At 42.5% G+C, this 12,954-nt stretch overlaps 2 protein-coding genes across 2 annotated transcripts; both read left to right on the forward strand.

Annotated features, from left to right (window-relative positions):
* The first annotated feature begins 2,355 nt into the window (after positions 1–2,355).
* LOC125765553 (protein-glucosylgalactosylhydroxylysine glucosidase-like) lies at positions 2,356–9,884 on the forward strand. Its single transcript, XM_049430842.1, has 8 exons — positions 2,356–3,400; positions 3,933–4,282; positions 5,890–6,225; positions 6,524–6,914; positions 6,978–7,222; positions 7,380–7,467; positions 8,663–9,345; positions 9,421–9,884. The coding sequence occupies exons 1-8, from the start codon at positions 3,207–3,209 to the stop codon at positions 9,510–9,512; spliced, it is 2,379 nt and encodes a 792-aa protein (XP_049286799.1). The 5' UTR covers positions 2,356–3,206; the 3' UTR covers positions 9,513–9,884.
* Positions 9,885–10,006: 122 nt separating this feature from the next.
* On the forward strand, positions 10,007–12,884 carry LOC125765552 (protein-glucosylgalactosylhydroxylysine glucosidase-like). The gene is made up of 3 exons (XM_049430840.1): positions 10,007–11,875; positions 11,940–12,418; positions 12,480–12,884. Exons 1-3 carry the CDS (start codon positions 10,107–10,109, stop codon positions 12,659–12,661), a joined length of 2,430 nt encoding a protein of 809 aa, XP_049286797.1. The 5' UTR covers positions 10,007–10,106; the 3' UTR covers positions 12,662–12,884.
* Positions 12,885–12,954: the final 70 nt, after the last annotated feature.

A 12,954-nucleotide genomic window follows, 5' to 3' on the forward strand; every position in this document is an offset into this window, starting at 1 on the left:
CCTTTAATTATTATTTTTAGTTGAAACTTGAATTCTTATTATAATTTAAAAATGGCTCTAGCTTATTTCAAATTTATATGACATATGGTTTGATATTTTAATAAAACATTTTATTGGTAAAATTAATATTTAATGGTAAAACTAATATGCGCTGGAGCGCAGTTGAAACCCCCTTAACAACTGTATTTATTTTTTATCATCATATCAGCAACCAACCCCAAGTAGCGAGATATATTAGTACTGCGTATTAACCTGTTGCAAAAGTTCGTACATAATTTTAATTTTCCAGGCCACTTCTTCGCCATTTCGATGGCTTTTACCCCGGTTCCCTTCTTGTGTACTTCGTTCTCCCTCATCCTATTTCACCAATAGCCGTCTGTGCCTTTTCCTGCTGGTAGGTGAACAAATACCCACATTCCTCACCTTCCCGTCGCTTAACCTCAACCGATCGCGTCCAAGGTGAAGGAAAGCCGGCGGCAGCAGGAGAGATGGGGTTTGAAAAGCCGAAGGGTGAAATCCACCAACCGGAACGGAAGCAGCGACGCGGCACCAAAAAATACATATCCGTCGCCGTCAGCGCACCATTGTCGGTTCAAGGTTTTTCCTGCGCCCTACTGTACTGTTTCACCGCCCCGAAACGGCACACTTGCCTGGAGGAACCCAGCCTGGAGGAGCAGGTTGATCCATTCCGGACACAACCTGTCGTATTTGGCTGAAAAGGGGGGAGCAATGTAGGGGAGATTTTTAGCTTGTATTTGTGAAAGGTTTAGCAAATGATGTGCAGTCGTAGTGAAGATTACCAACATTTGCAAAGAGGTTTTAACCAAAATGGTTTTAGTGAAATTATCCCAAGTTTTTGGAAGACATTTTGCAGCATTTACACAAAAACTAAAACATTATAAAGGTAGTTAATTAATTCCTGAATACTATTTTTACCCTCAAACACTCACATAAAGTTGTCATGCCGTAGACGTCCACATCCATAACGATTTTATCAGACTTCAAATCACCTTCAGACCATTTCACGAAAGAAAGCACCCAAACTCGCGCCCGAAAATGTGCCGCTCCTGATAACATCAGTTCCAATTTCCACACCGACAAGATTGATTGTCAGCGCCGGGCTTTTGCCCAGAAGCTTCGATGTCATTAATTGGCGCCGCTTTGTGATTAGTGATTTTTATCAACCTTTAGCGAGATGAAACGGCATACGTACAGGCACGACACCATCCAAGACTCTCACCGTTTATTGATTTATTTTCCCGCCTGGGCTGACTTCCGTTGTAAATGTCCTGTCAGCATCGTTTCAGTTATCATTGCGAATCCCCACTGATGTCTTATCGCGTGGAAGCTAAAGTGGTGAAGTCGATTGCGCTCCAGGCAAGAAGCAAGATTAATGGGTAAACGTCTCGTCGATGGTAAGCTGATGACGAATGATGGAACAGGGAGTTAGAGGAGGGTTCTGTTTTTTTTTTTCAATGAACTCATACGCCGTATGCTTTGCGTGAAATAATTAATATAAATTATTGTGATTTCGCCTACCGTTTTCAAGGCTTCTTCACATTCCTGACGCATTGCTTAATGGCTGACCACATTCAGCAGCACTTTCCATAATCTTTTTTTTCTTCTCTTTAGAGCGCTTCCCGGTTTGAACTTGTGTGTTATGTTGACTTCAATTGTACCTGTTTCTTTTGTGGACTACATTAGCAAAACCTTAACTACTTAGCCTTATGCGGTGGAACCATACTCCTGGCATGCCTGAATTATTACTTTATCGATGTTAAAGTGTCCAGTAAGCATCCTAAAATCAATCACTGTTAATTGAATAATTTCATTTGTGGCAGCTTTGCCCAGCAAGCATCGTGCATATCCGTAGCTACCGCAACGAAGAATTGCTACTTATCATTCGAGAGGCTTCATAGCTTCGAGAGCCTTCCCATTTTCCCGACCAACAGGCTTGTCAAAACATGGTCGAACCCGGTACAAAAACCGGTTGACTACCGGTTTAATCCGTGGGAGCTGGATGCTGATACAAGTGCTTGGGTCTCCGACGGTACCCCTTATGACAGGTGGTAATGTATGGTAGTTGTATGTACGGACGCTGAAGACAGCTAGCTGGCAACTGGCCAGGTCTGTCGTTCGGTCGGCTGACGAACGTGCGAAGATAATCGTAATCGTAATCGATTAGCAGCACTTTAGTCGATAACGAAATCTGATTGCTTCAATCGATCGTTTTAATTGCTGCAATTGCTACATTGCGGTGTGTCATACTCACATCAGTCAGCTGTATGACACTATCATGCACTGCTGATGTATTTTGCAATACTTATACGATGATGCATGTTCCAATCAAATTCGATATGAGCGTAAATCGATGATGTGATGGATTTAAAACAAAATTACACATACGCTAATAGTCGTTATAAATATAGCGAATTATTTAAAAAATAAAATATACAAAATTTAATAGACAAAAAAAATAAAATAGACAAAGTGTTACCTCCAAAAACTCTCAAAAACTAATGAAATATTTGCTCGATAATAGCGTCTAATTTCAAGTAAACACAAACAAACCAAACTCTTCCAAATGGTACATCATGATGGTTGCATTTCCGGGCACGCTTAAAGTCAGAGGGTCCTAAGTTCACGCTTCCCGTAGGCAACTGCTTATCGCACTTATGTCGAGTCTGTTTGCAAAACAGACCGAACAGACACTGCTGGGAACTCGATTCAGCTTATGTTCGATTACAACATCATTCTTACGATCGACACCGTCACGGTTTCATCGTTGGTGATCCAGCCAAAAAAAAACCAGTGCCCGGAACACATCACGACCTGGGACGCAAGCGCTTCGGGATCTAGTAGGAATTGCTACGTTCGGTTGTGATCGAGAACTGTCGGGTGAAACTAGATACGCCATAACTCGGAAGAAGCGAACGGTAGTGCTCAAATAACGCGCAACAAATAAACAACTTACCCACCAAGGGTGTGGACGGAAGCTCGATCAACCAATTCCCATGATCGGTTGCAGTGATCTAGTTGCTGTTTTTTTGTGTGTTGCCGTCTGTTTCTTGAAAGTAGCTTAGTTGCGCAGTTGTGCAATGAGTGAATGAGCTTAATTCTTGGTCAAGCTGTACACTTCTTCAGTGCCTGAGAAAGAATCAAAGTTTGCGAGCGTGTGTGCGTTATTTTTACGATCCATTGCATCCATGAGACTTACCATGTTCGTGTACAGGTTACTGAGCTTCGTAGGGCTGTGCATGGTGAGACTTGGCCGGGGCGCTGCAAGCAACGTTGATGATTGCAACACTGCAACTGCACAATGCACCTCCCGTCCATCATCAGTCACGAACGAATCAATAACGACCGTTGACAAACTGCAGTACGAGCTCGTCGCTTCTGGGTAAAACTGTCTTATTAACGATGTATTTCCCTAATTTCTTCTGCCGGCACACAGTCCCGTACCTTTAGCATTTTTAGCCCGAGCAATGATTATTTCATTAGCATAACTTTAGTCTTTGCGCTTAACTTCTCTCGTCTAGCCTTCGTCACCCGTTATCAGCACGAGTCTGGTTGGAGCGCTCTTCCGCTCTTTTTTACCCTCCTTCGAATAAATGAAACATTTTCCCACATTCAACATCGGTTACATTCGTACAGTCCCATGACCCTGTGTGTCTCCTCCTAGCCCGAAAGACATTAGAGTTGGTTCTCCACCCCTGTTTATTAAGAGGGGCCTGTAATTACACTGTGAAAAACTGAAACATTCAGAACGAGGGAATTCGGGAACTAAGTCACCTCATCGGGCATGCACATTTTTAATCATGGGATAACCGTAACCTTACACAGGGATTACGATTAAAAAATAAAATGCTCCCAAACGAACATTGACAGGTGTTGGAACGAATGCTTTCAATAATTTTTCATCATCATTACAGTGAGATCTTGAGCGATCCTTGGGCACCACTGCCAACCCTCGCCAACGGTCATCTCGGTTTCACCGTGTTTGATAATGCAGTATACATGGCCGGACTGTACAACGGTGCAGGTGGTCTTAGCCATCGCGCACGTATACCAAACATGGCCAACATACAGTTGGACAATGGCTGCTACATCGGAACGGATCGCGATTGCATCGTTACACTCGATCTGCGGAGTGGATATTTTCGCGTAAACTACGGGGATACCAGCAACTCCTTTCGATTGACGCACCTAGTATATCCACACGCTCTGTACCGGCGCTTGATCGTTAATCAGTTTTTGCTCGAACGATTCACAACGGAAGCTGGTAAGGATTCAATTTCTTCCCAAACCCTTAGTTTAGTGCGGTGACAAACAAACAAATGTATAGAGTTTTATGCATAGAGTACACCAAAGAGGCGTAAACAATGTATGCAAATTAATGCACACCGTAAAAACGATGTTCCCATATTCATAACCTCACCTACAGTGCGCTAGGGACTAGGGACTCCACACAAACAGCTACAACATGTCGAGGGAAACACAGTTTCTCATGGTCTTTTCAACGTTTTGTAGCGTTGTACATTAAAATATGACCCCTTTTTATCGGTAGTATGCGCAGCACTGATGTTGTATTATGGTGCACCTGCTGTTTAGGGGAAGAAAAAACACCGAGAAAACGATCCAAAGTTCCCGGCAATTGTATGCCTGTTGTGACAAATTTGTCACAAGTCATCAACATTGGGGATGCGAAATTTCTTAAATGACACAGTAATTCTAGTAACTGATCTACGCTACGATGATCTGTATAGATATGGTAGTGTAGTAACAGCGGAGTTAATCTTTGGAAATTTTAAATCATTCTTTAATTCAGTTTTTTGGTAGAAAAGGTAGGTTTTTGGTAAAAGTTGATGTTTCTGGTCGATCTTTAGTGCATAATCGAATCAGAACTGACTGTCCACGTTTGGATAAATGAAATCCACCAAAACCAGAAATAAAAAGCTAAGAAATAGTAGTATTGTATTGAGAAGTATTAGAAATATCATGCTCTACAATACAGTGTCTATGGGCTATGGATACCTCAGGACGGCGTCACTAGCAGTTGTAGAGGAAAAAATGATAGTTTATAGTATTAATATGAATCGTCCAGGTATAAGATCACATATTTTCTTAATTCTTTTTAGTACTACATCCGTAAAAGGTCTCAAAGATCAACCATTTCTATTGGATAGTAAACTTTTATGGGGGAATGATCCAGATTTTATTCTAATATTGTCTTTTTTTTAACAGACAGACATTCAATATACATAAGTGTATTCCTATTAGTCCTATTTGTATTAAGAGTTTTGAAAATGTTATAGTGCTTTGATATTCAATTTGGCATGCAGGTAGTCTCTTATTTTGTAATTCAATCAATTTTTTGTACAACAAATGTTGTCAATGTTTTCATGGAAAAAAGCACCCAAAAAGCAGAATACAATACCCTAAAAAAAGCAAGTTGATTCTATAATTTAAATTTTAATTCAATTTTAAACGAAATTAAGCGAAGATTAGACATACGCGGAAATTCGAATTTGATGGATCACCACGGTACACTATAATAGTGTATCTCGGTGGCAACCTTTACACAAATTTATCAATATTTCATATTTGAATATACTACATAGTATATTTGAATATACTATGTTAGCAAACTGTCTCATCTGTTGAATAAACGCACTACAATCATCTTTAGACTATGCTTTCGAATAGCTAAGTTATATTATTCCGTTTAAAATGTGCATCGCTCGAATATAGCTATGGAGGGACACAATCAAGTCACCAAACCATGACAATCTCACCGCATGGAAGCACACACCCTTGCTGAGCAGCAATTAAAACCACTTCAACTACCTTCATTAATGATTGGCGAGCAAACGTTTTCCATCTTTCCAGGAGACATCAGTTTACCGCTGGTGCCGGGGACGGCTTTCACCAGCGAGGACATCCATTTCCAACCCATTAATACGGTTGCCGGTGTGCATTCGAGCAGCTCATCTTCTCGAGCCGTTCCACAATATGATGACGAAATGAGTCGCATTTATCAAAGCTGCGGCACAACGCTTAAGGTGGAAGATTCGTCCTATCAAACCCAGGGAAGGCCCGTGTGTGTGCTATGGAATCACGTCCCAGAACGGTTGGTACTGCGCGAGAATGAGCAAATGGCTAACTTCAGCTTCATTATGGCCGTTGATGAAAATGTTGCCGTTGCAGAAAAGGAACTTAAAGCAGGTTGGTTGCGTACGGTGCAACGGTCAAACATCTATTCTCTTTTCATGTGTGTGTGTGTGCGTGTGTGGTATTTTCCGTTTGTGGATCATTTTAGTGCCCTTTTTCAACAAGAGGAAGAAAAGAAAACAACTTTAAGATTGTTTGTCTTCCCCCTGTGTTGCTTATGCTTGGCGTGAAACTTCACGCTTCAGATATCTGCACGTTCAATCGCATAACTGGCCGCTTTTTGGCTTTCTTAAAGTCCATAGAAGATAGCCCACTACTGATCACTATCGCAACGAAATTACATAATTCACAGCCCTGGCACAAACGGACGAAGAGTTACTGCGGGCGCATACATCACTGTGGGGTTCCTTCTGGGACCGTTTCGACATCCTAATGACCGGAAACGAACCGTTACAATACACCGTACGGGCAAGCCTCTTCTATCTGGTCAGCAATCTACCGTTCGAGGCAAGCTTCACCAGATTACCGGGTCCATTTTGGGGTCTCAGCCCAACCGGACTGGGACGCGGGGGTACAAACCTAGACGACTACGAGGGACACTCGTTCTGGGACACGGAAATTTGGATGTTTCCCGTACTGAATCTGATCGATCCGTGGTATTCGCAGCTGTTAATATCGTACCGAATCAAGATGCTACCGACAGCGAGACGTCTCGCTACCGAGGCTGGTTACGATGGTGTCCGGTAGGTTGGGAAATGTGTTGACACTTAGCTGAGTAAACTCACTAATCGAACATGTTTCTACAGATTTCCTTGGGAAAGTGCATTTACAGGAGTGGAGACTACACAGCCTTGCTGTCCAGCCGTGGCCAAATATGCACATCATATTACCGGCGACATAAGCTTTGCCCTACGGCAGTATCTCGCCACCACGCATGATCTTGAATGGCTACGGAAACGTGGAGGCTGTGGAATGATACAGCTAATAGCCGAGTTCTGGAGCAGTCGCGTTAAGTTCAACCATACCGGTACCGAGAACTACGACATAGTAGGTAAGAACCGAACGGAGGGCAGACTTTGAGTCGCTACCTTGAATGAGTCATGCTTTTAATTTTCCTTTAACCCTTCTTCCCACACACACTCATCTATTGGACAAGTTACAATGTTTTCATTTTTATGATCACCCTTCTCTTAAATCCTAATTCCTAGCGGTAATGGGACCGGATGAGGATCATGAAAATGTAACCAACAACGCGTACACAAACGTGATCGCCGGCTATGCTTTGTATTTTGGCGAGTAAGTAAATAATTCTTCAAACGGAACGAAACTTTCCCATACGATCATGTACAACGGAAAGAGGTAAAAAATACTTTACACAAAAACGACAGTAACCTTCTCCTCCCTCAAGTGGTGCCGGACAAAGCACAGAAGGTGGAGAATTTCTCGATTAATTAGATTGAAAAACAAAACAAACAAAAAAAAAGCGAACAAGTCATATAAAGGAAACCAGTCGGTCGGCGGATCTCCTTGATACATCGTTGATTATGTTTGTTTTCCGTCGGAAGATCCGGTACATTGGAGGGAACTAGCAAATCATCACGTTATTCTAAGCAATCAGAAACAAGCGCAGGAAAAAGAAAATTCTTTACTAACGTTACGAAGGTTTCAGCACCCGATTTCGGGTTGACGCCTGAAAGTGTATACGATCGGCAATGTTTCCATGTAACGGTACATACTTCCATCTTTTGAAATATTGCCTACAAACGAATGGTTTACGATATCTGCCGGATGGCACAGCATCCATGGACCGATCATGTGGATAATCTGATTAAAATTATAACCTGACGCTTTCTCCAGCGTATGTCTAAATAACTGCCATCTATCGCTTCCGGGCGTGTGTCCACTTAGCTTCCGGGACTGGTAAAAAATAACCCCAAAAATAAGCTGGGGACGATGGCCTTGACGAAGTACTTTTGAAGTGATGTGCATAGCACATAAAAAACAAACCAGTAGCATACATTGCCATAAATACAAATGATAAGACCTGGAAATTTAAGAATTGTACATGGTTTTAGAACATGTGGTTCAGGAATGAATTTTCAGAGCTTCTGTTTAACCTTATTTTCTATATAAAGTATTCAACATGCCGATCGACCGTCGATATGATCGCTACAATATTTTTTTATTAACAAAATGTTTTGGCTATGCAGCCAACCCACTCCAAACGCTCAATCAGGTGGATGGCTAGGTTGACCTGATCAGGGACAATCATATTTACATATGTTTGACAATAGAAAAAAAAACGAAAACAATTATTTCGGCCTTAATTCAAACTGCCATAGATAGTACGAATGTCTTGGTTTAAAAAATGTTAAAAAGTCGGGACCTACAAAAATTTGATAATTTGTTGTTAATTTATCGGTTCTAAACGATGTAGTGAACAGGCGCAAGCAGTAAATAATTTATTTGTTTGTTTTTTCTCTCTCTCTAGTTTTGTCAGCTGCATTTGTGGGGATGATGTCTCCTCAAAGAATTGGAGCAAAATCGCTGAACAGATCAAATTTACCTACGACAGTGTGGGTGATTTTCATTTGCAATACGAAGGCTACTTAGCTTCCACCATGATTAAGCAAGCCGATGCAATTCTTCTTGGCTATCCGTTGCAATACCCCGTCATGAAAGCGTACACGCTCTGGAACGATCTGAGAATATACGAACCGGTAACGCGATCAACCGGACCAGCAATGTCCTGGTCTATGTATGCCATCAATCATCTCGATATAGGAAACTATCGAGAAGCGGCTGAAAATTTCAACCGCAGCTACCAACCGTACATCCGTGGACCGTTTAACGTGTGGTACGAGCTGCAGCAACCAGCCACAGGAGCACGAAACTTTCTTACCGGTGCTGGTGGATTTCTACAGGCCGTACTCTTCGGTTACACCGGATTTCGGGTGTATCTGGACCGCTTAGAGGTACGATTCCGTTATGCGCAGGAACTATCAGCCGTTGGTTTTGAGGTTACGGCGAAAGGAGTACAGTATCTTGGGGCGCTTATCGCGGTAACACAAACGGTTGACAAAGCGGAAATTATTGTGACTCATCTGGACAAAGAGCTGACGATAGAATTTGGCGATGGGAATGCCGCTACCGCAATCATTCTCAACAAAGTCTGTAAGTATCGCACCGGAACTGATAAAACCATGTAATTAGTGTATTCATAGTTGTAATTTTGTTGTTCTCTTTTAGATCCAGTGCAGAGAGGTGCGATAGCGATAATACGGGCCAGATCTTATCCATACGAAAATTGTGTGTTACCGAAAGATGTGATTGGATTTTAGGAAGCTCTTGCATTGTATCTATTGATTATCTATTTGTTTAAGTATGTTATATTCAATTTTACTCTATTTTAAGAAAAAATGCTGGTATAAATTGCTTTTAATGCAGTACCGATCAAAATCGTACATTATTTCCCACAATGTAAATCACGAGTTACAAATTGTAAATTAAAAAAAGCATATCTGAGGCTTGTAAACAAGCTTGTCGATCAAATTTGTACACGAAATAAAACACACGAAAAAGTGATGTTGCACAACAAAAATGCCAACTTATCTCTTATCGCATCATGATAAGGAAACAGTGCAGGGCATGCTGCAGCTGTAACGATTATGTTAAATTGTGTATGATTTCAAATAAAGCTTGTAAGTTATGTATCCTTTTTGAAGAGTTGTAAAGAAAACACTAGTGGAGTTGTAAAAAAAACACTTCCACAGGTATTTATGGTTAAAGCTGTCGATATCGCAACAGTTGTGATTGAATATTTCGGGGCGACAAAACAATGTGGATCATGTATCAATTGACCCTTTCGAGACGCTTGCCTATCGTTCTTATCGCGTTATCTGTCGTTTAGCTTGCTATCTTATCACCTATTCAATATGGGATTCGTTCGATGTTTTTCGTGTATTATAAGCCATCAGTTGCGATCGAACCCTAGCTTAGTAATTGTTCGTTTGCGCTGGCTGCAAGTTCTAAACTTGCAATACCGAAAAAATAAAATGACATTTTCTCCTGTTATATCCATAAGTTTGGTGCTAACCGTATTGGGCGCTTTCGTTGCGGCCCAAGGTGATACAAGTGATGTAAATTTCAAATTTCAAACCGGTGCACCGTTACCGGATGCTGCCGTAATGCCAACGTTGGCCAACGGCAACATTGGGTTTGTGGCGTACGGTTCGTACGTTCATCTGAACGGTGTGTATAATGGTTTGGGAGGCAGATCGCATCGTGCCCGCATTCCAAACTATGGCAACATTCAGCTGATGACGTGTTCGTCCCAAGGGAGCCCCAGCTGTACCTACCAACTGGACATGAAGGCGGGCAAGTTTGTGACTGTCGATGAAAACCTAGCTTATCGGGTGGTGCATGAGATGTACCCCCATCGATACTATGACACGGTGCTGGTGAATCGTATTCGTATTCAGCGACTTGGATCGGAAGCAACGATTCAAGCACGATTGTTGCAAATCCCGGGACAGAGTGAAGATTTCTCCTGGGTACCGGCCACCGAGTTCACAATGTCCGGACAGGTGTACAGGGTGCAGTGCGGAACTACAGTGCAGGTGGAGGAACCGAATGTACAAACGTTTGGTCATAATGTGTGCGTAACCTATCCGACAATACCGGAGTATGTGGAGATTACACCGGACGTAATGGCGCGGGAATTCCTATTCTTTACTGCTTTCACTATGTCGGCGGAAGATGGTCAGCGACAAATTGGAGCAGTCGTCGGACTGACGAACGCGCAGGAGGAAAGCCTTCACATGCGGGAAATGGATAAGCTTTGGGAACGTTATGGTATTACGGTGGAAGGCAACAGCGTACTCGATCGAGTCATCAAGGCCAGTGCGTTCTATCTGTTTAGCTCTCTACCAGCACATCAGGTAGCGACATCGGTGGGAAGATATCCGTTCTATGGACTTGCCCCCGCGGGACTGGGTCGAGGTGGAATCGTGGAGCAGGAATATCAGGGTCACAGTTTCTGGGATACAGAAATTTGGATGTACCCGTCGATTCTGCTAGTGGATCCTATTAATGCTGCCAAGGTTTTGAGCTATCGCACCACCGTCAGTAGTGGCGCACGCAGCAACGCGGTAAGGAACGCATACGAAGGCATGCAGTTTCCTTGGGAGTCAGCATTTACTGGAACCGAGGTAACGCCGGATTGTTGCCCAGAGGTGGTCAACTACCAGCATCACATATCGGCCGACATTGCATTTGCTGCACGTCAGTATTTCTACGCCACCGGTAACTTGAACTGGCTCAGATCGGAAGGTTGTCGTCTTGCAGCAGATACTTCACTTTTCTGGCTTAGCCGCGTAGTATACAACAACGTTACCGATTTGTACGAAATCCGTAACGCAATGGGACCCGACGAGGATCACCCGGACGTTTCGAACAACGCGTTTACGAATGTGATGGCCGCTCATAATCTGTTCTTTGGTGAATTTGCATCCTGCTACTGTAGAGACAATGTGGTGGATGAAAGTGTCCGTAAGGAATTGCTCAAGGTTGGACGGGGTCTTACGCTGCTGTATGATGCAGAAGGTGATTTTCATCCACAGTTTGAAGGGTATCAGACGGGCACCCCGATCAAGCAGGCCGACACGGTCCTCTTGATCTATCCCTTGCAGTATCCAATGAATGTGTAAGTGATTGCCCTATAGACGATCATACACAGATTAACATTTTACAATTGCTATATTCTTCAGATCGACGAAAGCAAACAATCTGCTAAAATATTCACAGGTAACGCGTGAGAATGGTCCCGCAATGACATGGGCCATCCACACGATTGGTCACCTGGAGCTTAATCAGCTGCAAGAAGCAGGCGCCATGTTTGATAAGAGCTATCGGCAATATCTTCGGGCACCGTTTAATGTGTGGAGTGAAAATGGTAACAATGAGCCCGGTGCAGGAAACTTTATAACCGGTGCCGGAGGCTTCCTACAATCCATCATCAACGGGTACGCGGGTGTTCGCCTTCATCAGGATCGGTTGGAAATTAAAAATTCCCGTCTAACTCCCAACACGGGTACTCTGCACATCCCAACTATAGAGTACAGGGAAGTGCAGTTCTCGTTGACTGTGCGAGCGAATGCGTTTAGCATCAAGATTAAAAAGACGGGCCAAACCGATCTGAAGCTTTTGGTCGATCAGAAGGAACAGTCTATTTGCACAAATTGTGAATGTAAGTTAAAGGTGGACCTGAAATGTACTGAAACTAATATTGTTTTTGTCATTCTTCACAGATAATGGCACGGTTGCTAGTATTCAACAGACAGCGGGCCAAACATACGAAGGTTGCAGATTGAGACCAACTATCCTCGGAGTGAAGGTTGCCGATCAAACTGATGCTGCACCGGTGCTGCGCACTACGTGGATGGCTTTCCTATCTCTTATCTTGTGTTTCCTTTTAAGCAAGATGTTCTGAACAAATAATTGTATTGGCAAAAAATAAGGAGAGCTTAAATTCGTAGTATATTTTATGCGCTCGGCCGGAAATGTGTAGTATATAAAAGGCAGATATTACGGGAAATTTATGCTTTTTTTTAATTGTTTTTTGGTGATGTATTATTAATTTTTTGTTTGTAGTTAAAATATTGGGTGCAGTATTTTAAAATAAAATCTCGTAAACATGTTTCACACATTGGAATATTTTGGTGTCAAATTTAATGATGTAAAAAAATCATTATGATGGAATAACCCACTTTTCCTTGTTTATAT

Source organism: Anopheles funestus, chromosome 2RL (genome assembly GCF_943734845.2).
Source record: "Anopheles funestus chromosome 2RL, idAnoFuneDA-416_04, whole genome shotgun sequence".
In the NCBI taxonomy this organism is placed as follows: domain Eukaryota; kingdom Metazoa; phylum Arthropoda; class Insecta; order Diptera; family Culicidae; genus Anopheles; species Anopheles funestus.

Bases quoted from the DNA above. Each gene is read 5' to 3' on its own strand.
- LOC125765553 (XM_049430842.1), top strand. From the start codon at position 3,207: ATGAGACTTACCATGTTCGTGTACAGGTTACTGAGCTTCGTAGGGCTG. The intron at 6,915-6,977 runs GTAGGTTGGGAA...ATGTTTCTACAG, and splicing joins GCTGGTTACGATGGTGTCCG to ATTTCCTTGGGAAAGTGCAT. The intron at 9,346-9,420 runs GTAAGTATCGCA...GTTCTCTTTTAG, and splicing joins AATCATTCTCAACAAAGTCT to ATCCAGTGCAGAGAGGTGCG.
- LOC125765552 (XM_049430840.1), top strand. From the start codon at position 10,107: ATGGGATTCGTTCGATGTTTTTCGTGTATTATAAGCCATCAGTTGCGA. The intron at 11,876-11,939 runs GTAAGTGATTGC...TATATTCTTCAG, and splicing joins TTGCAGTATCCAATGAATGT to ATCGACGAAAGCAAACAATC. The intron at 12,419-12,479 runs GTAAGTTAAAGG...CATTCTTCACAG, and splicing joins TATTTGCACAAATTGTGAAT to ATAATGGCACGGTTGCTAGT.